The sequence below is a fragment of the Salvelinus alpinus genome, chromosome 9, assembly GCF_045679555.1.
Source record: "Salvelinus alpinus chromosome 9, SLU_Salpinus.1, whole genome shotgun sequence".
Classification (NCBI taxonomy): Eukaryota; Metazoa; Chordata; class Actinopteri; order Salmoniformes; family Salmonidae; genus Salvelinus; species Salvelinus alpinus.
Window position 1 is genome coordinate 76,765,269 of NC_092094.1, and position 25,970 is coordinate 76,791,238.

General features: G+C 43.6%; 1 protein-coding gene across 2 annotated transcripts in view; it reads left to right on the forward strand.

Moving 5' to 3' along the window:
• LOC139530654 (tyrosine-protein kinase receptor-like) overlaps window positions 1-25,970 on the forward strand; it is a 75,918-nt gene that overhangs the window by 24,091 nt on the left and 25,857 nt on the right. For both annotated transcript variants that reach the window (XM_071327239.1, XM_071327238.1), the window contains exons 2-10: window positions 8,102-8,191; window positions 14,155-14,304; window positions 14,563-14,791; window positions 17,113-17,252; window positions 17,344-17,484; window positions 22,314-22,463; window positions 24,759-24,859; window positions 25,194-25,354; window positions 25,626-25,720. In XM_071327239.1, coding sequence (XP_071183340.1) covers window positions 8,102-8,191; window positions 14,155-14,304; window positions 14,563-14,791; window positions 17,113-17,252; window positions 17,344-17,484; window positions 22,314-22,463; window positions 24,759-24,859; window positions 25,194-25,354; window positions 25,626-25,720 — 1,257 coding nt within the window. The remainder of the gene's footprint in view (window positions 1-8,101; window positions 8,192-14,154; window positions 14,305-14,562; window positions 14,792-17,112; window positions 17,253-17,343; window positions 17,485-22,313; window positions 22,464-24,758; window positions 24,860-25,193; window positions 25,355-25,625; window positions 25,721-25,970) is intronic.

The following is a 25,970-nucleotide window of genomic DNA, read 5'->3' on the forward strand; positions in this document are numbered from 1 at the left end:
ATGCACTGCAGTACTTAATACAGCTGGTGGCCACACCAGATAGTGACTGTTACTTTTGATTTTGATCCCCCCTTTGTTCATGGACATATTTTTCCAGTTATGTTAGTCACATGTCTGTGGAACTTGTTCAGTTTATGTCTCAGTTGTTGAATCTTGTTATGTTCATACAAATATTTACACATGTTAAGTTTTCTGAAAAAAAACACAGTTGACAGTGGAGAGGACGTTTCTTTTTTGCTGAGTTTATGTGCCCTTTGTTCACCATGGTGCTGACGATTATTGTTACAATGTCCGTTGGTGCGTGTGAGTACCTGTGTTGTGTGTTTTAGGCTTTCGTGCCCTTGTGGATTGCGTAGATGATTACAGGTCTTGTCCCGTGAGATAATCATTGTACCCGTGTGTATTTACTTTATGGTACTCCTCGCTCTTTTGTTTGGGTTTCAACCCTGTGTTTTGTATAGTGTTTGTTTGGTCTTTGTCCCCGTGCCTTTACACGGCACACCATAATTTGAGCTAAATAAAAAAAACTATTACGTATTCCTGCGTCTGTCTCCCGATCCTTCATGCCAACGTGACAGAATAATCGACCATTAAGGGAGACAGCAGGAATGGCCCGTATGACGATGCTGCGACGGGGGTACTGCAGGAAGAGACTTAAACCCGGACGTCCCAGGCCAAGGTGGGCCACTAGTACTTGGTGGAGAGCCAGTCGATAGTATTGGCTATACCCAGGTGCCCCAAAAGTGCTGTGTGTGCCCAGGCGAGGAGACGGTCCCGCACATCAGACGGCATGTAGATACGCCCCTCGGGACAGTGGGCAGGTGAGGGCTCCTGTCACAGTGCTCGACGGATGTCCGTGTCCACATTCCACACGACAGGAGCCACAATGCAGGACAGGGGAATAATGGGTGTCACTTTTCCCTCCGATCCTCTGTGTCATGCACCCGGGACAATGCATCGGCCTTAACCTCTAACGAGTCACAAACCCGGATCCGGGATCCCCCCCATCAAAAAAGCTGACTAGCATAGCCTAGCCTAAAGCCACAGGGATATCATATAATAAAATGTTCATGAAATCACAAGTCCAAGACACCAAATGAAAGATACACATCTTGTGAATCCAGCCATCATTTCTGATTTTTAAAATGTTTTACAGGGAAGACACAATATGTATTTCTATTAGCTAACCACCATAGCAAAAGACACAACTTTTGTTTTCTCCACCATTTTTTTCCTGCACAGGTAGCTATCACAAATTCGACCAAATAAAGATATAAATAGTCACTAACCAAGAAACAACTTCATCAGATGACAGTCTGATAACATATTTATTGTATAGCATATGTTTTGTTAGAAAAATTTGCATATTTCAGGTATAAATCACAGTTCTACATTGCAGCTGCAATCTGAAATAGCGCCGAAGCAGCCAGAATAATTACAGAGACCAACGTCAAATACCTAAATACTCATCATAAAACATTTCTGAAAAATATATGGTGTACAGCAAATGAAAGACAAACATCTTGTGAATCCAGCCAATATTTCCGATTTTTTAAGTGTTTTACAGCGAAAACACAATATAGCATTATATTAGCTTACCACAATAGCCAGAAACACAAGCCATTTACCAGCAGCAAAGGTTAGCAATCGTAACAAACCAGCAAAAGATATAATTTTTGACTAACCTTCATAAACTTCATCAGATGACAGTCCTGTAACATCATATTACACAATGCATATAGGGTTTGTTCGAAAATGTGCATATGTAGCGGCACAAATCGTGGTTATACAATGTGATTAGTAGCCAAACTTCAAGCAATCTGTCCGGCGCCATCTTGGAGAGGCACCTAATCTAATCAATAGCTGGTCATAAACTTGACTAAAAAATACAGGTTGGACAGCAAATGAAAGACACATTAGTTCTTAATGCAACCGCTGTGTTAGATTTTTAAAATTACCGTTACTACGACATACAGCGTGCGTTAAAGCGAGACCGCACCGAAATTAATGGCGGAATAGTAGTTTTACATTTTTCAACAGAACAACGAATTAAAATCATAAATAGTTCTTACTTTTTGATAAGCTTCCATCAGAATCTTGGGCAAGTTGTCCTTTGTCCATTATAATCGTAGCTCGGCTGTAGAATGTTGTCTTCAACCGTGTAATTAGCAGCAAACATTAGCTATGTGGCCCAAACATGCCCAACTCTTCAAAACGCAGGACAAAGAAAATTCCGAAAATCGCAATATACTCATATAAACTGATATAACTCGGTTTAAAATAACTACGTTATGATGTTTCTAACACCTATATCGAATAAAATCAGAGCCGGATATATCTAACGCCGATAACGTGAGCTTCTCAGAATGCCATCCTGAGGTCTGTCTTGCGTCATGGCGAACGATGAAAAGGGTGCACCCCTCGTGCCAAGCCTATTTATACTGCCTCAGATCTACCTAGCAACCCCATTCCAATTCTCAACGCTTGCTGACATCTAGGGGAAATCGCATGCAGTGCTTGTCGACCAATAGAATAATTGCAAATTATTTAACTGACCCAGGAACAGAGTTCCCAATTTCAGATTTCTCACTTCCTGACAGGAAGATTGCTCCAACTCGAGTTCTGTTTTACTCACAGATATAATTCAAACGGTTTTAGAAACTAGAGAGTGTTTTCTATCCAATAGTAATAATAATATGCATATTGTACGAGCAAGAATTGAGTACGAGGCAGTTTAATTTGGGAACAAATTTTTTACAAAGTCGAAATGGCCCCCCCTATTGACAAGAAGTTTTAATGTTCTTTGATCCCAACCGGTAGGAGAGGGTAAAGTCAAACCTGGCAAAGAATAGGGCCCACCTGGCCTGACGCGGGTTCAGCCTCTTCGCTGCTCGAATGTACTTCAAGTTCTTCTGGTCCTTCCAGACAAAGAATGGGTGTTTAGCACCCTCCAGCCAGTGCCGCCATGTGTTCAGCGCCTTCTTGACGGCCTACAACTCACGATCCCCCACGTCGTAAATCCGCTCTGCGGGAGACTGCTTCCGTGAGTAGAAGGCTCATGGATGGAGTTTAGGTGGCGATTCAGTGCGTTGGGAGAGAACAGCCCCAACTCCAACCTCGGAGGCGTCCACCTCCACGATGAAGGGCAGAGACGGGTCAGGATGAGCCAGAATAGGTGCGTTAGTAAAACGTTCCTCGAGCGCATGGAAGGCTTCGTTGGCCTCCCTAGTCCAGCACAGCTGTCGAGGACCTCCCTTCAGGAGGGAGGTGAGAGGGGCCACCACTGTGCTGAAACCTCTAATGAAGCTCCTTAAATAGTTAGCAAAATCAAGGAAACGCTGCACTGCCTTGATGTTGGATGGAACAGGCCAGGACCGTACTGCACTGACCCTCTGCTCTTCCATCTCTACTCCCGCAGTGGATATCCGATAGCCCAGGAAAGAGATCCCCTGCTGAAAGAAAAAGCACTTCTCCGCCTTGGCGTACAGGTGATGCCCTCTCAGCCTCTCCAAAACGGACCTGACATGAGAGACTTGTTGCTCGCATGTAGTGGAGTACAACAAGATTTCGTCTATGTACACCACTACCCAGCGACCCAACATGTCTCTAAACACCTTGTTAATGAATGATTGAACCACTGAGGGTGCATTTGTCAGGCTGTAGGGCATTACCCTGTATTCGTAGTGCCCGGTGCTGGTGCGGAAGGCGGTCTTCCATTCATACCCCTCTCTTATGTGCACCAGGTTGTAGGCACTGTGTCAATCCAATCTAGTAAAGTACTTAGCACCGTGCATCTGTTCGATCACAGTGGGTATGAGAGGCAGGGGATAACTGAATTTAACAGTTGCTTTACTCAGTGTCCGGTAATCGATACAGGGGTGTAGACCTCCGTCCTTCTTCACACAAAAGAAGTTGGAGGCGGCCAGAGAGGTGGACGGATGAATGAATCCTTGGGCCAGCGCCTCTTGGACATAGGCCTCCATGGCTTCGGTCTTTGAATGCGAGAGAGGGTAGATGTGCCCCCGGGGGAGGTTAGAACCAGACAGTAGGTCGATAGTGCAGTCCCATGGGCAATCTGGGGGCAAGCACGTGGTACGAGTCTTTGAAAATGGCACCTGTAGGTCCCGGTACTCCATCGGGATAGGGACGTGGGTGGTTTCCACGGAGGCGGCACAGATTGACACAGAGACCCCTCCCCTGAAACCTAAAACTGCAGGGTGTGCAGGAGAGTTTAAGGTGGTTGTGAGTAACTGTGAGGGAAATGGGAATGGCGCACCAGTCCTGTTTCTATGGTACGGTTGTCTAGGGCAAGGACTGGGATAGGAGTTGAAAAGGGACTAGAGGAATGCGTAATGATAAGGCCATTGACCGGTCTAGGAAATTGCCTGCAGCACCTGAGTCCACTAGGGCAGGACTCAGTGGGGGGCCAGGATAGTCAGGGAAGGTGACAGGGAGAAGGACGGGCTGGGTAGACAGAGAGGAGCAAGGCACGTCCACGCCTACCTGTGAAGGTGCAGGAGTGCTCCTCTGCCTGTCGCTTAATCACCTGGTTCTCCTTCTGGGACAGGTGTTCCAGGGGTCGTCCGAATCCCCGCAGTAGGAGCAGAGACCCTGTTGACGTTGCTGTTGGCGTTCCTCAGGGGGAAGGTGCGTCGTGCCCACCTCCATGGGCTCAGTCTCGCTGGAGGTTCCTGGGAGAGACCCGAACCCCCGGGATGGACGGCGAAGGGCATGCAGGAGATTATCCAGGCGGATGGTCATGGCGATGAGCTGGTCCAGCGTGAGGTCCTCAACGCAACAGGCCAGCTCGGTCTGGATGTCCGCCTGTAGCCCGCTGCGGAAAACCGTCAACAGGTCCTGGTCGTTCCCGCTAGTGGACGCAGCCACCGTCCGGAAATCCAGAACGTACTCCGACGCTGTCCTGTACCCCTGGCGTATACGGAGGAGACGCTCACCTCCCTCTCGGCCCTCTGTAGGGTGGTTGAAGACGGCACAGAAGCGCTCATAGGACTGCACATCTGGTCCGTCCCTCTCCCAGACGATGTGCGCCCACTCCAGAGCCCGGCCTGTCAGCACCAAGATCACCAAGGCCACTTTGTCCCTCTCGGAGGCCACTCCGGCATGACGGGCCAGGTGGAGGTCACACTGCAGGAGAAACCCCCTACAATGAGCTTGGGTGCCGTCAAACCCCTCCGGGAGGGGCAGGTGGACGTTGCTCATTGGACTTGGTGATGGTGGTGGGGTGGCTGGAACGACCGCGGGGAGCTGGGAAGGTGGTGGTGTAGCCTGCAGTTGGCGTACAGCCCGAAGCACCTCGTCCATGGCAGTCCCGAGGCGCTCCAGGCACCAGTCATGGTGGTGGAGCTTTGCTCCTACAGCCGAGAGGTCGGGATGTCCTGCTGCGTCCTGTTTTCTTGGGTCAGGTATTCTGTCACTGGTGTAGAGAGGAGTAGGCAGGAGGCAGTCGCAGGTTTAGAACTACTGAATTTATTTAAGCACCATAGATCAAAGTGGGATGAAACCCAAACGTTGTTGTGCTCAAAATATATGTTCATATACAAAAAGGCACAGGGCGAACCCAAAGTGCAAAATATAAAGTACTCGGGAAATAGTAGGAGAGATTCCTCTCAGGAAAACAAGTAACATTTACAATGACCGACGAAGACAAATGGCAGAGGCAGTATATATACAGTGATAGATTGGGGATTGGAACCAGGTGTGTGTAATGATGACGAGACAAGTCCGGGGTTGATGAGTGAAGGGCGTTTGCCAGCAGTAGGTTCGGCAGCAGCTAGACGGCCCTCGACGCCTAACGCTTGAGCTGGACAGGAGGGGGAGCCAAAGCGAAGGCTGGTGTGACAAACGGCAAATAAGGCATCTAATGGCATCTAAGCTGAGAAAATATGTTGGTGTTTGCAGGGAAACATCTGTTTTTATACAATATTAAAAACGTCATCTTACCCAATATAGTTACAGCCTACTTCATTTAGTGAGCTGCTTTTTTATAATTCAATTTCACAAGCATGGCCATGTCTCGTATGTTTTTCTTCAGCATCTGGCAACATACAGACTGTCTATTGTCATGTGAGCTTTTCATACAGGCGTAAATCTTTAGAATGACGCGATACTAGTATTGGCTTATTTTTATTGTCTCTTTTGTCCAGTCTTGTGAGGTTGAGTTATGCTGACCCCCAGTGAAAACCCCTATTCCTGTTAGTGTGTGTTGATCCTAATTGGACCGTGGGGTGTGTCACATGATTTGTCCATTAACCCCCAGGGCTCTGATTGTTGGCGTTGTGTCCTGTTTCCAGCCCTCTACTCCATTGAGCTAAAACTGTCATGTCCAGTTTATTTTTGTGTGACTTTGTAGTTAAAATTCGCCAATCTTTGTTTTGAATTGGGCTTGTTGTCTATAATTAATCTGTTTATACACATTTGATTTGTTTCAATCACTTCGGCTGAGTTCCTGTTTGGCGAGTCAGAGACGTAAAGCGTGTCGGTAGCCTGGAGCCTCGAGTCAGAGGGATCAGGAAACTTGAGTAGGGCTTTATTCAGGTCTTTGTGTTAGAATTCTTAAGCCTCTAAGGGTTTACTGTAATGGTGCTGATGTTGCACCATGTTCAGAAATAACATGGTGCATTTATAATAGAGTGTTTGGGAGAGGAGTGTTTTCTGTGGGCTGTGTATGAGGCAACTCTAATGTTGTTTGCATAGATATTCTTGCTGGTATTCTGATTCTGCTGCCTCTCACTCTGTGGAACTACTGTAATGTAGGCCTACTCTATGTACCTTGGTAAAACAGAGCTCTCACACTTGCAATATTCTCTGCTGCCTGATCTTGTTTATGGCCCTTCTGTGAATAGTTTATTTATATATTTTTTCTTTTTAACACATTCTGAATACCTAGCTGCCTTGAGATCCCGGATTACCTTGTATGCTTCCTGTGGTAGAAGATTAAACGGCATTTAAATATGGTTTCCAGAATTCGTTTTTCCAAGTGTTTTATTTTAATGTAAATCTCACTGACCAGGATGTATAAATTCAAGCCTGATCCCCTCCACCCTCATTTAACTGAGTAAGTGTGGACAAGCCGTAGCCAAAGGGATTACTTGATCATTAAGTTCAGCTGATGTTATTGAAATCTAAGGACAGACAGATTCAGGGAGGAGGCATTCCTAACTAATACGATTAAGATGCATATCTTAATGTCCCGTCCTCTATAAACAAGTGGAGGTTTTATTGCCAAGATTAAAACCGTCCCTAAGACAGGGGTTGTGTTTAATCAAAGGTGGTGATAATAATGTATATAGCAATGCGAGGACTCAGTATACTGTATGGCAATCCAGAGAGAAGGTTCTGAGCTGTTCTGTAATGGTTACCTTGTATTGAACTTATTGTCCCGGTTTTTCATGAGAGCTAAATTGGGCTATTAAAAAAATGGGTTCTATAAAAATGACTTATTTCAAAACAGAGCTTAATGTAATAATACTAATAGTTGATCTACTTTGATACTACTATCCAAAGCAATGTGTGCCCATTTCAAACATGGCAAAGGAGTTTTTAATAACCCTTTTTGGTTATTGTGTAGAACTCAAGCCATGTTGTTAACAGATTGTTAACTTAAGCCCATGTAAACAAAAACAGATGTATTCTCAAGTAATGTTAGGTAATTGCGCTCAAGTCATAATACTATACTGTACCGCTTAAGTGTTGTATTTACAACCTGTTAATAATGCCTTATAAATGTTATGAACCTCGTGTTATTACAGTACAAACTCACCTTTTACAAACATCTTGTTCATATGCGTAGGCGACAACAACTCGTTGTGAACTCAAATGGATCCTTCCCAAGGTTATATGACAAGCAATTATCTTCTGTGGCCTTCAGATTCATTATTGAAAGTGTAGAACAACAAAAACATCAAGCATTTGGCCACATTCATCTGCTACATTATATTCAACATGTCAGAGTGCAATTTATATGTAAAGGCCTCGTCAGAGAACACTTGAGTAAGCCACCTATCCTCTGGTGTCGGGACACACAGTCCATAACAGCAATCATCTAACCACTTGTTTCTCTCTCTCTCTTTCTCTCTCTCAGTTAGCAGCTCCAGCCATGCTTTATTGGACAAGTCCCTGGAGGAGAACTTCATGTTCCCCCATCGCTTGAGGTCTGAGGACGAGAGCCAAAGTAAGACTATTCACTTAGACAGCAAGCTGTTTGTCATTAGCAGACCAGGAGAAGAATTCATTATTGACTTATTGACATTATTGACACAGTTACATAGAATACTCTCCCCTGTTGTTAGTGAAATATTCAAAGTGTGTATGGAACCCAACTTATTAAGTGTCATTAATGGTCATGTGTGTCAGGGACATTAAGGGTGTATGTCGTTATTCATTGTTTTGCCTTATAGGGCTGCCGTTTCTCTTAGGTAGTAAGTAGTATGTGTGGTCTGCAGAGAGTGAATTAAACCATTGAAAGCACTAATCTAATACAGTGTTTGTCACAGCTTTTACAACATTGTAATGTGTTCATTTTGATTTGCGACATCTTTAACTATAAAATGTGACACAGTCTGAAGTCAAAAGCATTGCGTTGTCAGTCTTGGTTGTTCATTAAATGAAGACCCTCTTGAAATTTAGTTTAACACAAAAAGCCTCATCTGCCTTGTTTATTCATGACAAAAGCATGCTTGTATTTATAGTAACCCATCAAACTGCATGCAATAAAAAAGAATGTATTACATTTTCCACCTACCCACTTCTATTAGGATATTTCCGCGTCCCAGAAGAGAGGGATGGCTTTCTTACTAATGGTTTCACTCCTTCAGGACCCTCACACATTCACTTGGTTAGATTCCCCATGCCAGTTATGGAGCCCCTAAAAATCCAGACTGACATTCCTTGGTCTTTTGCTGATAATGGAGTTGTTTCAATGTCTGATCGTTCACAAATGACTAGCTTCATCAGACACAACGCAGCGTTCTTAGTTTGAACTATAAAATGCTTTTGAATTGTTTTGTTGGTGTCTTATTGGAGAAATGCTAGATATCTCCTGCACTACACTTTAGGTAAGTTCAATGGAATGGAATTTGTCTGAAATGAACAATAACAGCTCCAAACACTAAGCAGGGTTTCCAAGGTAATTTTAGTACATTCTGATTGGTGAGAAGAAACTGTACTGACATGAGTAATTTGTGCATGATTGTGTGAGTGTAGCAGACTCCAGACACTAAATCAAATCAAATCAAATCAAATCAAATCAAATTTTATTAGTCACATACACATGGTTAGCAGATGTTAATGCGAGTGTAGCGAAATGCTTGTGCTTCTAGTTCCGACAATGCAGTAATAACCAACAAGTAATCTAACCTAACAATTCCACAACTACTACCTTACACACACACACAAGTGTAAAGGGATAAAGAATATGTACATAAAGATATATGAATGAGTGGTGGTACAGAACGGCATGGCAGATGCAGTAGATGGTATAGAGTACGGTATATACATATGAGATGAGTACTGTAGGGTATGTAAACATAAAGTGGCATAGTTTAAAGTGGCTAGTGGTACATGTATTACATAAAGATGGCAAGATGCAGTAGATGATATAGAGTACAGTATATACATATGAGATGGGTAATGTAGGGTATGTAAACATTATATTAAGTGGCATTGTTTAAAGTGGCTAGTGGTACATTTTTACATAATTTCCATCAATTCCCATTTTTAAAGTGGCTGGAGTTGAGTCAGTATGTTGGCAGCGGCCGCTAAATGTTAGTGGTGGCTGTTTAACAGTCTGATGGCCTTGAGATAGAAGCTGTTTTTCAGTCTCTCGGTCCCTGCTTTGATGCACCTGTACTGACCTCGCCTTCTGGATGATAGCGGGGTGAACAGGCAGTGGCTTGGGTGGTTGTTGTCCTTGATGATCTTTATGGCCTTCCTGTGACATCGGGTGGTGTAGGTGTCCTGGAGGGCAGGTAGTTTGCCCCCGGTGATGCGTTCTGCAGACCTCACTACCCTCTGGAGAGCCTTACGGTTGTGGGCGGAGCAGTTGCCGTACCAGGCGGTGATACAGCTCGACAGGATGCTCTCGATTGTGCATCTGTAGAAGTTTGTGAGTGCTTTTGGTGACAAGCCGAATTTCTTCAGCCTCCTGAGGTTGAAGAGGCGCTGCTGCGCCTTCTTCACAACGCTGTCTGTGTGGGTGGACCAATTCAGTTTGTCCGTGATGTGTACACCGAGGAACTTAAAACTTTCCACCTTCTCCACTACTGACCCGTCGATGTGGATAGGGGGGTGCTCCCTCTGCTGTTTCCTGAAGTCCACAATCATCTCCTTTGTTTTGTTGACGTTGAGTGTGAGGTTATTTTCCTGACACCACACTCCGAGGGCCCTCACCTCCTCCCTGTAGGCCGTCTCGTCGTTGTTGGTAATCAAGCCTACCACTGTAGTGTCATCCGCAAACTTGATGATTGAGTTGGAGGCGTGCATGGCCACGCAGTCGTGGGTGAACAGGGAGTACAGGAGAGGGCTCAGAACGCACCCTTGTGGGGCCCCAGTGTTGAGGATCAGCGGGGTGGAGATGTTGTTACCTACCCTCACCACCTGGGGGCGGCCCGTCAGGAAGTCCAGGACCCAGTTGCACAGGGCGGGGTCGAGACCCAGGGTCTCGAGCTTGATGACGAGTTTGGAGGGTACTATGGTGTTGAATGCTGAGCTGTAATCGATGAACAGCATTCTCACATGGGTATTCCTCTTGTCCAGATGGGTTAGGGCAGTGTGCAGTGTGGTTGCGATTGCGTCGTCTGTGGACCTATTGGGTCGGTAAGCAAATTGGAGTGGGTCTAGGGTGTCCGGTAGGGTGGAGGTGATATGGTCCTTGACTAGTCTCTCAAAGCACTTCATGATGACGGAAGTGAGTGCTACGGGGCGGTAGTCGTTTAGCTCAGTTACCTTAGCTTTCTTGGGAACAGGAACAATGGTGGCCCTCTTGAAGCATGTGGGAACAGCAGACTGGGATAAGGATTGATTGAATATGTCCGTAAACACACCAGCCAGCTGGTCTGCGCATGCTCTGAGGACGCGGCTGGGAATGCCGTCTGGGCCTGCAGCCTTGCGAGGGTTAACACGTTTAAATGTTTTACTCACCTCGGCTGCAGTGAAGGAGAGCCCGCAGGTTTTGGTAGGGGGCCGTGTCAGTGGCACTGTATTGTCCTCAAAGCGGGCAAAAAAGTTGTTTAGCCTGTCTGGGAGCAAGACATCCTGGTCCGCGACGGGGCTGGTTTTCTTTTTGTAATCCGTGATTGACTGTAGACCCTGCCACATACCTCTTGTGTCTGAGCTGTTGAATTGCGACTCGATTTTGTCTCTGTACTGGGACTTAGCCTGTTTGATTGCCTTGCGGAGAGAATAGCTACACTGTTTGTATTCGGTCATGCTTCCGGTCACCTTGCCCTGGTTTAAAGCAGTGGTTCGCGCTTTCAGTTTCACGCGAATGCTGCCGTCAATCCACGGTTTCTGGTTTGGGAATGTTTTAATCGTTGCTGTGGGTACGACATCGTCAATGCACTTCCTAATGAACTCGCTCTCCGAATCAGCATATTCGTCAATATTGTTGTTGGACGCGATGCGGAACATATTCCAATCCGCGTGATCGAAGCAGTCTTGAAGCGTGGATTCAGATTGGTCGGACCAGCGTTGAACAGACCTGAGCGCGGGAGCTTGTTGTTTGAGTTTCTGTTTGTAGGCTGGAATCAACAAAATGGAGTCGTGGTCAGCTTTTCCGAAAGGGGGGCGGGGGAGGGCCTTATATGCGTCGCGGAAATTAGTATAACAATAATCTAGGGTTTTTCCAGCCCTGGTAGCACAATCGATATGCTGATAGAATTTAGGGAGTTTTGTTTTTAGATTAGCCTTGTTAAAATCCCCAGCTACGATGAATGCAGCCTCAGGGTGTGTGGTTTCCAGTTTACAAAGAGTCAGATAAAGTTTGTTCAGGGCCATCGATGTGTCTGCTTGGGGGGGAATATATACGGCTGTGATTATGATTGAAGAGAATTCCCTTGGTAGATAATGCGGTCGACATTTGATTGTGAGGAGTTCTAGATCAGGTGAACAGAATGACTTGAGTTCCTGTGTGTTGTTATGATGATCACACCACTTCTCGTTAATCATAAGGCATACCCCCCCGCCCCTCTTCTTACCGGAAAGATGTTTGTTTCTGTCGGCGCGATGCATGAAGAAACCAGCTGGCTGCACCGACTCCGTTAGCGTCCCTTGAGTTAGCCATGTTTCCGTGAAGCAGAGCACGTTGCAATCCCTGATGTCTCTCTGGAATGCTACCCGTGCTCGGATTTCATCAACCTTATTGTCAAGAGACTGGACATTGGCGAGTAGTATGCTAGGGAGTGGAGCGCGATGTGCCCGTCTCCGAAGCCTGACCACGAGACCGCCTCGTTTGCCCCTTTTTCGGCGTCGCACAGGGTCGCCGGCTGGGATCAGATCCATTGTATTGGGTGGAAGGCAAAACACTGGATCCGTTTCGGGAAAGTCATATTCCTGGTAGGAACGATGATGAGTTGACGTTAATCGTATATTCAGTAGTTCCTCCCGACTGTATGTAATGAAACCTAAGATTACCTGGGGTACCGATGTAAGAAATAACACATAAAAGAACAAAATACTGCATATTTTCCAAGGAACGCGAAGCGAGGCGGCCATCTCTTTTCGGCGCCGGAAGTAAATTAAAGAGTTAATTAAAGTGTTAACCAATAGCTACCCAGACTATCTGCATTGACCCTTTTCGCAATAACTCTTTTCACTCAAAAATGATCACATATGCTGCTGCTACTGTTATCTATCATATTATCTATCCTGTTACCTAGTCACTTATATGTACATATCTACCACAATTACCTCGTACCCCTCCACATCGACTCTGTACTGGTACCCCGTGTATATAGCCAGGTTATCGTTACTCATTGTGTATTTATTCCTCATCTTGTTTTATCTCTGCATTGTTGGGAAGGGCCTGTATATAAGCATTCCACTGTTAGTCTACACCTATTGTTTACAAAGCATGTGACAAATACAATTTTATTTGGATATTATATTTGAATATTTGGATATTTTATTTGATATTTAATGATGGCCTTTTGTTAAGGCTCAGAGATGCTTTATAAAAAGTTTTCAATATCACACTAAATAGACATTTTCTACTGAATATGCTGTATCTGGTTTGGTATCTGCTGTTCTTGGAGGTAGGCAGAGTTGTCTGTTTATTGCCATTATCGGAGTCTGGTAAATGTGCTCTCAGATAATGCATGTCAGAGAGCTCCTTTGGTATGAGTGGAAAATGTCTCTGACCCCTGTGAGGCTACCACTTATATGGATCACTCTGCATTGCTTGTCTGAATGTGTTCAGCATTACAGTAGAAACAGTAATGCCCACAAACTGTGGTAACTGTACCGAGGACGTGTCAGCAATCATGAGATTATCACTACAATTCTATGCTGTCGTTGAAGATGAAGTCTATACTGTAGCTAATTTACTGTAACCATAATGATTTCAAATGATAATTGCCCTGAGATTTGGTTAACTTCTGCTAATTTCACCCATGGGCATTTGGAGTTTCTTCTTCTCATGTAAGGAACTGTTGGTGGAGTGGAGTACACAGTTAAGGAGTTGTGGCGCAGTGGTCTAAGGCACTGCATCTCAGTGCTAGAGGTGTCACTACAGACCCTGGATTGATCCCTGGTTTGATCCTGGGCTGTATCACAACTGGCCGTGATTGGGAGTCCCATAGGGCAATTTGTTCTTAACTGACTTGCCTAGTAAAATGTAAAAAATCTCATCATACTTCTGAAGCAAGATGCCATGTTGGCCTAAATTGGCATTGGATAAGGATAATTATTTCCATGGGTTGTGTCTCCATTTCATTCATTTGTATAAATACTGTCAACTCATTTGATTACAAATCTATTTCAGATGTAGTTTCCCTCTTGAACTCCATGTTGACGTTGATGAATACAGTACAATGTAAATGGTATCATACAGTTACAGTGGCCAGTGTTGAGCAAGAATGTGTGTCAGGTCCATAGAGTCAGTCTCAGACCTAATGAAACTCTTTATCCTCACTCCTGCAGTTACCTCCTGTGATTTTGAATCGCCTTGCTCCTGGAGCTTCTCCAATCACAGCATCAGATATGATTGGAGGGTCACATCACCACAGCAACACAGATCCAGCACACAGGCCATGAGACCGGTCAGCGACCATTCGGAGGGGAGCTCTGACGGTAAGGGAGGAAGCACAGTCACAAATTGTGTTTTTCACTCACACTTTTAATGTGGTACTCCTTTTATCTCACTGAGAGCATGGTGTAGTATACTGTATTCAGAGAGACATAATGGAGTCATTAGATAGATGGTGTTGAGTGCTGGGAAAACAGGCAAGAGAGAAGGGGCACATTTTTTAAATGTTGTTTCGCTCTCTATAATCAAATGTTGTTTTTTTTACTTCTGGGAAATGATTGTCTGGTTCCCTCCCTTTCTAGGTCACTTCCTGCTTTTGAGTGCCTCTGCTGCCTCCAGGGCATCTGGAAAGTGTGAATACCACGTCACTAGTCCAGTGGTCTACAGTAGTGGTCCACTGTGCCATCTGCAGCTGGCCCGCTTTGAGTCAGGGCCCACCGCTGGAAATCTCTCAGTCTTAGTGAAACCAGTCGACTCAGCATCTGTCATCAGCACAACAGCTCTCAGTGGCAGAGCCCAAGATGGCACCAGGTCAGCAAGGCCTTATGATTAGATTTTATGCTCATGTTTAGCCTCTTATGTTTCAATTGTATGCTTGTTCACTTGAACATTCCACACAACTTTTCAACAATTTCTATTTTGTATGCTTACAGTAGTAGCATTTGCTGTACTAGCTCTACACTGCATCCATGTGTAACTCACTTACGGTACTCTACAATGTATCTTGAGTACGTTCTTAGTGATGAAATCTGGCGGTGAACTCAGAATCCTATACACATCCACCTAATACAGTAGTGAAAGAAAGGGGCCAGCATTGCATTGAAACACTGCTAGTAACTATAAGGTACTCAGTCTGTTGATGGATTGAAGTGGTTGTTTTAAGAAATACATGGATCATTCTGCTATAATGCACTGAAGTGCAGGTTCTTGGGATGCCTAGAGGGACTTGACATACAATAAGCTTTAAGTATGGCATGGAAATACCACTACATCCCTTGACATGGAGAGAGATCATCTTTGTGTAACTATTGTTGGGCAAATGTCCTTAATATTGATCTAATGTTGGGCACAGGCATTCTGGGACCAGATAAAAGCATTTTGTTTCCAAATGCAGACCCTGAAAATGAATTTGGACATAATTGGCCTGGACAGTAGCGTGGAGGGATGGGCTGTGGCTATGCAACAAGGTTATACCCTGGCATCTTTATTTGGAGAGTAATGGAGTGCTTGTCCATTATGAAAAAGGTTTTAACTCACAGACTGTAAGATGGTGAGTACTGGGGATGACAGGTCACCTTAATCTCCACTGAAAGCAAGACATACTGTATAAACAGGGGTGGAAATATAGAAGAAACAGATGGAATGAATGAATAAATGAATGTAAGCTTTCAGCTTGACAAGTTGTTTTTTCACAGAATGTACAGTACTGTATGATGTTCAGCACTCACCCACCGTAATGTGCAGACACATTTGTACCTATTAGCTGAGGTAGTAATAGAAGTGGGCTTTTAAGAGCATCTCATTTAATATTCTTGAATAAAGGCACACCTATCGTGAGAATTCTTTTTTTAATTAGGGTTTAAACTTGGATTTGAAAGGCGATGTAAACATTCCATTTAGCTCCCCCCAAAAAATGGGTTTGGGGGTCTCCTCTCCTAACGTGAGCTAGCTAGTCTATAAATATCCATTGGTGTGGTGTTATGCTGCTAGGTTCTCTGACAGGTTTGAGAATTACTGGATTTCCAAATGAAAGTGGTTTACGATGCTATGCGCGGGGGGGGGGGGGGGGGGGGCTCAGGGAACCTCTCCTAGCTCCTGTGCTGTCATTGAGTTGAGCTCAGGGAACCTCACGTGGATGGATGGTTGTTGTATGGTACTGCAGGAGCAGAGACAGCATAGAGCCAATATGAACAGTGTACTTACTATATTTTGTCAAGAAAGACTGGAATCTAGACAGTTTGAATTGAATTTTATTTGGGCAAGATATACAAAAATATGTGCAATGTGTCGCCAGAGGATAGCACATTATTAATTAAAACACTTGTTTCTAAAGTGGTCCTTGATGTAAAAACATACGGAACATGCAAGGATTAGACAAAATGACAAACAAAGACATTACATTCATATTGACATCCCAATGGCACTATAGATTGCACTTAAAAATAGTTAAATGAGCAGATGTTGAGATGGTGGACATAATATGTTATGTTATGCTGACTTCAGTTGAGAGGGAAATGTATAAACCTAAATCTAAAATGTCATAATATAATCTTTAAGTAGAATATAAAGTGTAGTATAATGGTTCCTTGGGTATGAAGATGTAACACACTTCTCCCATAAAAGTAAAGTTGTTTGATGACCAGAGACTGTTTGTGACATAGACAAGGCTGCTTAGACATTTATTTGAACAGAAAGTCCTTTCAAGATGTTGCTGCCCAGACAAACATGCCACAACCTCGCGCACACACACACACACACACACACACACACACACACACACACACACACACACACACACACACACACACACACACACACACACACACACACACACACACACACACACACACACACACACACACACACACACACACACACACACACACACACACACACGTTTTGTTCTTCCATCGTCGTGGGGACCTAACTCCTAACCATTAAAACCCCTTACCCTTACCCTAATTCTAACCCTAAACCTAATCCCTAAGCTTAAAATAGCCTTTGTCCTCATGAAGATGTGGGAAATGTCCCCACAAGGGAGAATGTTCCTTGTTTTACTATCCTTGTGGGGACTTTTGGGGATTTTATGTCCCCACAAGCGTAGAAGAGCCAATTCCATTTGCTTGGAACAGGGCCCAGTGGGAGGTGCTGGAGACGGTGATTGGAGAGGTGGATGAGCCCTTCCAGGTGACCCTGCTCTACTCCACTTGCCTGGGGAAGGATAGGGGGACTCTGGCCCTCGACTCCCTGGAGCTCATAGACTGTGGCATGGGTAAATTCTGAATTACATCTCCGAACGTTAATAGAAACATAAAAATGCTATGATATTTTGGAAACTAAATGTGAACTCTTTCTTGTTCCAGGTCACCATGAATTACAGCTGGGCACAGACTGTGACGAGATCACTTCTTTCCACTGTGACCTAGGAGGCTGCATTGACAAGACTAGAGTATGTGACTTCCACAGTGACTGCCCCCTAGGGGAGGATGAGGGATTTATCTGTGGTGAGTCTAAGGCCTTAAAGGGATACTGCGAGATTCTGGCAATTAAGCAGTTTTTCTACTTTTTTTACCCAGAGTCAGATGAAAAGTAGAAAAATGTCTTGATTGCCAGAATCTCGCAGTATCCCTAAGAGCAGCTTCAACAGTGCAACAACGTCACATGACATTACTGACGTTGAATTCAGGGTCCAGATTTTTCATGGTCATCGTGTGTCTAGGACAAATTCTGGGCCCTATGTATGTGTACCTTGCATCTGATCTTTCCAAGAAAGATGTTGTCGAATATGTGTATATATTTGATCCAAACATCATACTTTGAGAAATCTGAATAAGTTTTGTAACATTCTGAATTTTCAAATAGGCCTTCACCATAATTCATTGCCAGCTTTGATTTTTTTTTAAACCTCACCAAAACAATGTTTTTTTCAAAGTAAATCTTATAACGTAGTGATCAGATTATGTTTGAAACAGCTAAGCCTAAAGGAAAAAGAGTTTCAGCATCTTAAATCACATCGTTTTTGGTTGGGTATTCTCATTGGATTAATTTAATGCAATTAGAAGTGACGAGAGTGATGTGACAAGCCACAAAGACAGAGTGTGGTACTACTGGCAGGGTGCATGCCACCTGCATTAACTGTATTAAAGTTTAAGGCCATGATGAATTGTTAATCCTTTCACTGGAGGCAGTGAATTAGCCAACAGTAAGTGCTCTCCTTCTCTCTACTGTGTTCATCAGTCAGTTCCTTCTCTCTAAGTGTAACAACCACTAGATGGGCATTGCATTAAGAGACAGAAATGTGCCAAAAGAGTCCTTCCACTAAGGCTAATATCTTTCTGTGGACCATTCTCTGTGGGTTTAATACATGTACTGTTTCTCCAAGACACCACTTGGAACTGAAATACCATTATTAAACTGGCATTTGAATGTACATGCTCGTTTAAATGGCAGCTTTGTGAATGTATACAAAGGGAAATGATTAGTTAGTGACAACATGAAGGTAGCAATCAACGCTTGCAGCCCTTGCATCAATGCTCACATCAACACCATTAGTCATAAAAGCCCTCTTAACACTCAATCAGAACACATTCAATGCAAAGAATGGTTCAGACATGGAGAATACAACTTGTACCTCCAGTAGGTAATTAAGAGGCTATTCTCATTGACAAACATTTAAGGAGAGACAGCGTGACAAGATTTCGATTGATATAATATGTACATCAGTGGAGGCTGCTGAGGGGAGGACGGCTCATAATAATGCCTGGAATGGAGTATATGGAATGGTATCAAACATGTGGTTTATACTATTTCATTGACTCCATTCCAGCCATTACTCTGAGCCGTCCTCCCCTCAACAGCCTCCACTGATGTACATAAACTTTTCAATGTACGTTACAGCCTTGCCTTTCTTTTCGTTGTGGCTGGCAATGTGACGTTCTTGTTCTGCAGCTCCAAATTTACCGTAAATATTAGTATCGCAGTAGCCACTGGTACTGACTAGCCTGTAAGCTTGCAAGCTATTCAACAATGCAAGCAACTTTTCCTCTAAAACATATTAGCTAGCTATATTCTTGAATATTGCAGCTAAACCATAGTACACTCTTGAATAATGCAACAATTCCCAAGCACGTGAATTGTGGGTTCATTTTTTCGTTCGTACACGCATTAGCTAAATGTAGTTTGCAAGACAATAAAACAGCTAGCTATCAATGCTAGCTAGTAACGTTAGCATATCAAACATTAATGTTTACCCCTCTCATACGAATATAAAACTACAGTTTCAGCATATTAAAGTTACCATAGAACAAACCGCCCACTGGGCACAAACTGGTTGATTCACCATTGTTTCAACGTCATTTGTCAACGTATTGTGACGAAATACATTGGATTTGAAAAAAGTAATCAACGTAAACTGTTTTGAGGGTGAAATTTCAACCACAGGATTATGTCATCATGGTAACCAAATGTAAACAGAAGAAACCTTGCATAAAATATGTTTAATTTGTTTAATTTGTTCAACGTTATATCCACTAACAGAAGAAAAAAAACAGGCAGGGCAGCACCTCCTACTGGAGAATTGATCTATCTACATTTACCCTTTTGTCTCCCATCCAGGGTTAACCAAGCCCTGCTTAGCTATTTGTCACTGACTGTTACCAATGTGCTATCGTGAGAATGATTGTTGAGAGATCTCCACTTAAAAACTACTAGGTTGCTATCAAAGTCATTCCAAAGGGAAGGTTTAACAGAGCTAATTAAATGTGATCATACTTTGTCACATACAGTGGATTCGGAAAGTATTCAGACCCCTTGACTTAAAAAAAAAAAAAAATTACGTTACAGCCTTATTCTAAAATGGATTAAATAAATACAAATCCTCAGCAATCTACACACAATACCCCATAATGACAAAGCAAAAACAGGTTTTTAGATTTTTTTTGCAAATGTATTAAAAATAAAAACAGAAATACTTATTTAAATAAGTATTCAGACCCTTTGCTATGAGACTCAAAATTGAGCTCAGGTGCAGCTTGTTTCCATTGATCATCCAATCTGCAACTTGATTGGAGTCCACCTTCGGTAAATTCAATTGATTGGACATGATTTGTAAAGGCACATACCTGTCTATATTGCCAGCAGCATACCACCCTGCATACCACTGCTGGCTTGCTTCTGAAGCTAAGCAGGGTTGGTCCTGGTCAGTCCCTGGATGGGAGACCAGGTGCTGCTGGAAGTGGTGTTGGAGGGCCAGTAGGAGGCACTCTTTCCTCTGGTCTAAACAAAGATCCCAATGCCCCAGGGCAGTGATTGGGGACACTGCTCTGTGTAGGGTGCCGTCTTTCGGATGGGACGTTAAACGGGTGTCCTGACTCTCTGAGGTCATTAAAGATCCCATGGCACTTATTGTAAGAGTAGGGGTGTTAACCCCGGTGTCCTGGCAAAATTCCCAATCTGGCCCTCAACCATCACAGTCACCTAATAATCCCCAGTTTACAATTGGCTCATTCATCCCCCTCCTCTCCCCTGTAACTATTCCCCAGGTCGTTGCTGCAAATGAGAACGTGTTCTCAGTCAACTTACCTGGTAAAATAACGGTAAAATAAAAAAATAAGATCTCACAGTTGACAGTGCATGGCAGAACAAAAAACAAGCTATGAGGTGGCAAGAATTCTTGACAACCAAACACAATTCAGTATCACTTTTGAAATAAATGAAATAGCCTATTAACTTGTCAACAAGTTAACAAATTATATGCTGGATTCACATTTCCAACTCAACCACAAATAAAAGTTAAAGAATGGGATTAAGCCAGTGGCTCAGATGGAACTAACCAAGCAGTTAAAAGATGATATTTGGTTGTGTTCTCAACCAAACACAATTCAATACTAATTTTGTAAAATAATAAATAGCCCTAAAGTTAAGGTTATCTAACAAACTAATGTAACATTCAACTTTGAAATGAGTAACACATCTATGGCCATATTTTGAGGTTACTCTAACTATACATTTCTTCTTATGTTATTACTGTATATAAAGTGTGGATGTTCAAGATAGGTCATCGCAGGTCAGTAGAGATCTTCACAATTGCTGTTAAATTCTGTGCAGAATCTCGAACGGCATTGATCACTTGCACCATGTACTTTTAATGTAATCTCAACTGCAATCCTGGTCATTTGCATTTGTTATTAGACGAAGCGCAGCAATAACAGATTAATCTGATGTATAAATAAACAAAATATCTGACATTGTATTCCCATGAACTTTAGTGCGCTTTTAAAGGGATACTTCAGGATTTTGGCAATTAAGCCCTTTATCTACTTCCCCCGAGTCAGATGAACTGGTGGATACCATTTTTATGTCTCTGCGTGCAGTTTGAAGGAAGTCACTAACTAGCGCAATTGCAAACTATCGTTAGCACAATGACTGAAAGTGCATGGTAGCTGTTAGCATGCTAGTAGATACCATAGACTTCCAGTCATTGCGTTAATACGCTAGATAGCATTAGCTCACGAAACTACCTCCAACTTCCTTTATACTGGATGCAAAGACATAAAAATGGTATCCATGAGTTCATCCGACTCAGGGCGAAGTAGATAAAGGGATTCATTGCCAAAATCTCAAAGTATCCCTTTAAATGGTTGAAAGCGCAGTTAGACATTTGGGTGCCAACTAAACCAAAAACCAGACATTGTTTTTCCATTGGAATTTGGTTGCGCTTTTAGATGGTTGAATGCATAGTGATAACACATTGGAAATTCAACTAACTTTTGTCTGTCTTTAAGTGGATGAATATCCAAGCATAGGGCGGCGCACAATTGGACCAGCATCGTCCGGTTTTGGCCGGGGTAGGCCGTCATTCGTCGTTCTTAACTGACTTGCCTAGTTAAATAAAGGTAAACAATATACTGTAGGTTGTAATCTTATTGATCAACTTCTCTACCAAATATTACCCAATTATCCATGTTGAAATGACGCGGTGTGCCCAGTGGGCAGGCTTCATTTGATCAATATCATGGAAGTCATTATATGAGGTAAACGCAAAATTGCGACTGAAAACTTTGATAATTCCCTGGTGAGTTGGTTAGCTTCTTGCTGCACGCTTCTTTCCTGGATGGTGGCTCGGAGGAGCCAAGAGGGGAAAAATGCTGTTGAGGTTTCCTTTCTTAGGAAACGGTCTTTGAAAAGGGGAGTCTGTGGACCTAGTCACTATGTCCTATTTTATAATTTTCTAGAAGCTTTCATTTGTATAAGCTGTATCTGCATTTATAAGTTTATAGGGTACTGAATGAGTCACTGAAGAGAGTATGTTTTGGTCCACTGTGTCCCCATACAGACACTCTGCCTTATGGAGCCCACTGTTCCTTTGAGCCTGGGTCCTGTGGCTGGTCAATGTCCAGTGAGCTGTCCTCTTGGAGGAGGGTCAGTGGGGAGGAACTAGAACACAGTAAAGACATGCTGGGGACAGCTCTGCAAAACACCCAAGGTAAATGGTGCAAAACACACCAGGTCACTCAAAGGGTAGCAGTCCTAAAATTGCTGGCTAACACTTTATTTGAAGGGGGTATACATGGCACCTTTATCAGGCTAGACATAAATAGAGGTTGGGTATTGCATTGTGCTGTATAAAGTATACATTTTACTCTAGACTGGTCCTCATCCTGTAAATTGGGTATTGTTTTTTACTCAGTCACTAAACACTGGTGGACATACAGTGTACTGAAAATTCAGTTGTATAGGCATCAGTATAAGAACCTGTTGCACCCAATAGGCAATTGACCAGGAGTTGTAAATGGAGATATGATGGTATCCTACAGCTCTAGGGTTAGATGTGTCCTCTGAGAATATGTTTTCAAGTGCTGCTGAGTCTCGTCCATCAGGTCCTTGAGCTAAGAGAGGGGAAATATGAGAAGACTGCATAGGAAAAGATTATCCTTCAGGTTTCTTTCCATGTTTCTCATATTACACAGAGACTGGAAATCCATGTTTTTTATGACTCCAATGGAATTTTTATTCAGATTCAAGTTTTCAAAACATTGGGAATCTAATGGCTTAGTACAGTATTTCCCAAACTCGACCCTGGGGAACCCAAGGGGTGCACATTGTCGTTTTCTGCCCCTAGCACTACACAGATGATTCAAATAACCAACTCATCATTAAACTTTGATTATTTAAATCAGCTGTCTAGTGTTAGGGCAAAAACCAAAACGTGCACCCCTTGGGGTACCCCAAAACCGAGTTTGGCAAACACTGGCTTAGTCAGAGGAATTTCTTATGGCCTTGAAACTCAACTCTGGACCTCTGAGCCAGTTCCACTGCTTTTCCCTTCTATTCAGGGAATGATTAAACCTGGCACACCAGGTGGGTGCAATTAATTATTAGGAAGAATACAAAACCAGCAGGCTCCAGACCTCGTTGTCACGTTGGTATAAAGGATTCGGGAGACAGACCCCAGGAATGCGTAATAGTTTTTTAAATTATACTCAAATTACAGCGTGCCGTGTAAAGGCACGGGGACGAACACCAAACAAACACTATACAAAACACAGGGTTGAAACCCAAGCAAAAGATCGAGGAGTACCTCGAATAAATAACACACACGCACAATGATTAACACACGGGACGAGACCCATAATCATCTGCGCAATCCACATGGGCACAAAAGACCAAAACACACAGCACAGGTACTCACACGCACCAACGGACATTGTAACAATAATCAACAGGACAATGGTGAACCAAGGGCACACATATACAATTACTAATCAGTGGGAATAGGGGACAGGTGTGCGTAATGAAAGTACCGGAGGGATCCGTGACACTCGTAGGGTGAGTTGAATACTCCTGCCAGCAGGCTCCAGACCTCGTAGGGTAAGAGTTGAATACTCCTGCCAGCAGGCTCCAGACCTCGTAGGGTAAGAGTTGAATACTCCTGCCAGCAGGCTCCAGACCTCGTAGGGTAAGAGTTGAATACTCCTGCCAGCAGGCTCCAGACCTCGTAGGGTAAGAGTTGAATACTCCTGCCAGCAGGCTCCAGACCTCGTAGGGTAAGAGTTGAATACTCCTGCCAGCAGGCTCCAGACCTCATAGGGTAAGAGTTGAATTCTCCTGCCAGCAGGCTCCAGACCTCGTAGGGGTAAGAGTTTAATTCTCCTGCCAGCAGGCTCCAGACCTCGTAGGGTAAGAGTTGAATTCTCCTGCCAGCAGGCTCCAGACCTCGTAGAGGTAAGAGTTGAATTCTCCTGCCAGCAGGCTCCAGACCTCGTAGGGTAAGAGTTGAATACTCCTGCCAGCAGGCTCCAGACCTCGTAGGGTAAGAGTTGAATAGTCCTGCCAGCAGACTCCAGACCTCGTAGGGGTAAGAGTTGAATTCTCCTGCCAGCAGGCTCCAGACCTCGTAGGGTAAGTGTTGAATACTCCTGCCCTATGTTAACACTGAATATATTTGAATATCGTCCTTTGGAAAGTTTGTAGATGATTTACAATCAGTTGTAATACTTGAATACTTTATATCTAGCCCAGCATGATGTGGTGTGAGGTAAAACGTGCCATGTTTCTGCAGAATTTATTTCCTGTCACTGACTTCTGCATTTCAGTTTATAGCTCCAATTGGTTTCATTCCAAATTGACAAGCACTGCACCAAGGCAATATATATTGTTTTGCAGATGAGGACTAAAAGGCTGTTCTCTTCAGAGCTCTATCAGTCATGCCCTTTTGAGTGGTGCAAATTTATGTCAGTGTTCACTCCCCTCAGTGTTGCGGTTATTCTCTCCCCCCCAGGGCACTTCCTGTTCCTGGCGGTGAGAGGGAACAGTTCCAGTATTAAAGCGTCTGTCCGAAGTTCCTCCTTCCCCCGACCGGTCTCTACCATAGCCTGTCAGGTGAGAAAAATAGACATATCTTTCCACCAATGGCTTCCTTGAAATCTCCCCTACTGACCTAATGCTCACTGATGACTCACGGATGAGTTCTAGACATCCTCATTAAGGAAGTTTTAGAAGCACCCTCAAAGATGCCAGAATCTCACAACCGTAGCCAAGTCTTACATTTTTTGTAATTAGTCAGGTGGTCACAGCGGGTCTATCATAACAAATAGCAGTCCTCTAGTACCACACACATCATATTAAACATCATACAGTTAAGCCATGTTCACGTCTTCAAATAGTATGTCATGAAATTCACCGTAACGTCTGTTCTTGATGTCTCTGCCTGCAGTTGCATTTCTCCCTGTATCTCTACGGGGAGTTTAATGGCACCGTGCTGCTGTCGCTAGAGGATAACAGTACTGTTGCGTCCCCGTTGGTGTGGGAGAGGTCTGGACAGTGGAAAGACAACTGGCAGGACATCACTCTGCAGCTACCTGCCCTCCTCAATGGGTACAGTGCCATCATTTACTGCTAAATTACTGACCAGAGGTGCCAAACACACAGCGCATAAAAGCTCAAAGTGCGTTTCTTGAGTGATTGTAGTTCATTAATAAATGATGACTGTGTTAGTTAGTACAAAATATATTTTTGTAGTATACTGTATAAGAAATGCATAGACTGATATGTGAAAGAATTGAAGGTACTTTTTGGTACTTAAACTAATATGAAAATAATGCCATTCTGTGTTTCCCTCCATTCATGGTGATGTGTGTTCCCCCAGGTTCCACCTCAAGGTGAAGGCTCTGTGGGGACCAGGCTCCAATGCTGACATCGCCCTAGATGACATCGCCCTGGGGGCAGCATGCTTTGACACAGGTAGCCCTCCATGTAACACAATCTGTACACAACACAAAGGCAGCTCTCATTATAGGATACTGTATGTAGCATACTGTGTGGCTAGAGTACAGTGGGCAAACATTTGGAGGGCTCCTAGCACGTCATTGAATAATCTCTCAAACAAACAGTGATAGAGTAAAACTCCCTAAATGTCTTAAGATTACATACTGATTGAGAGGGGATTCTTTCATAAAGATATAGCTAATAAGATTCCTTAACCCATTACAGT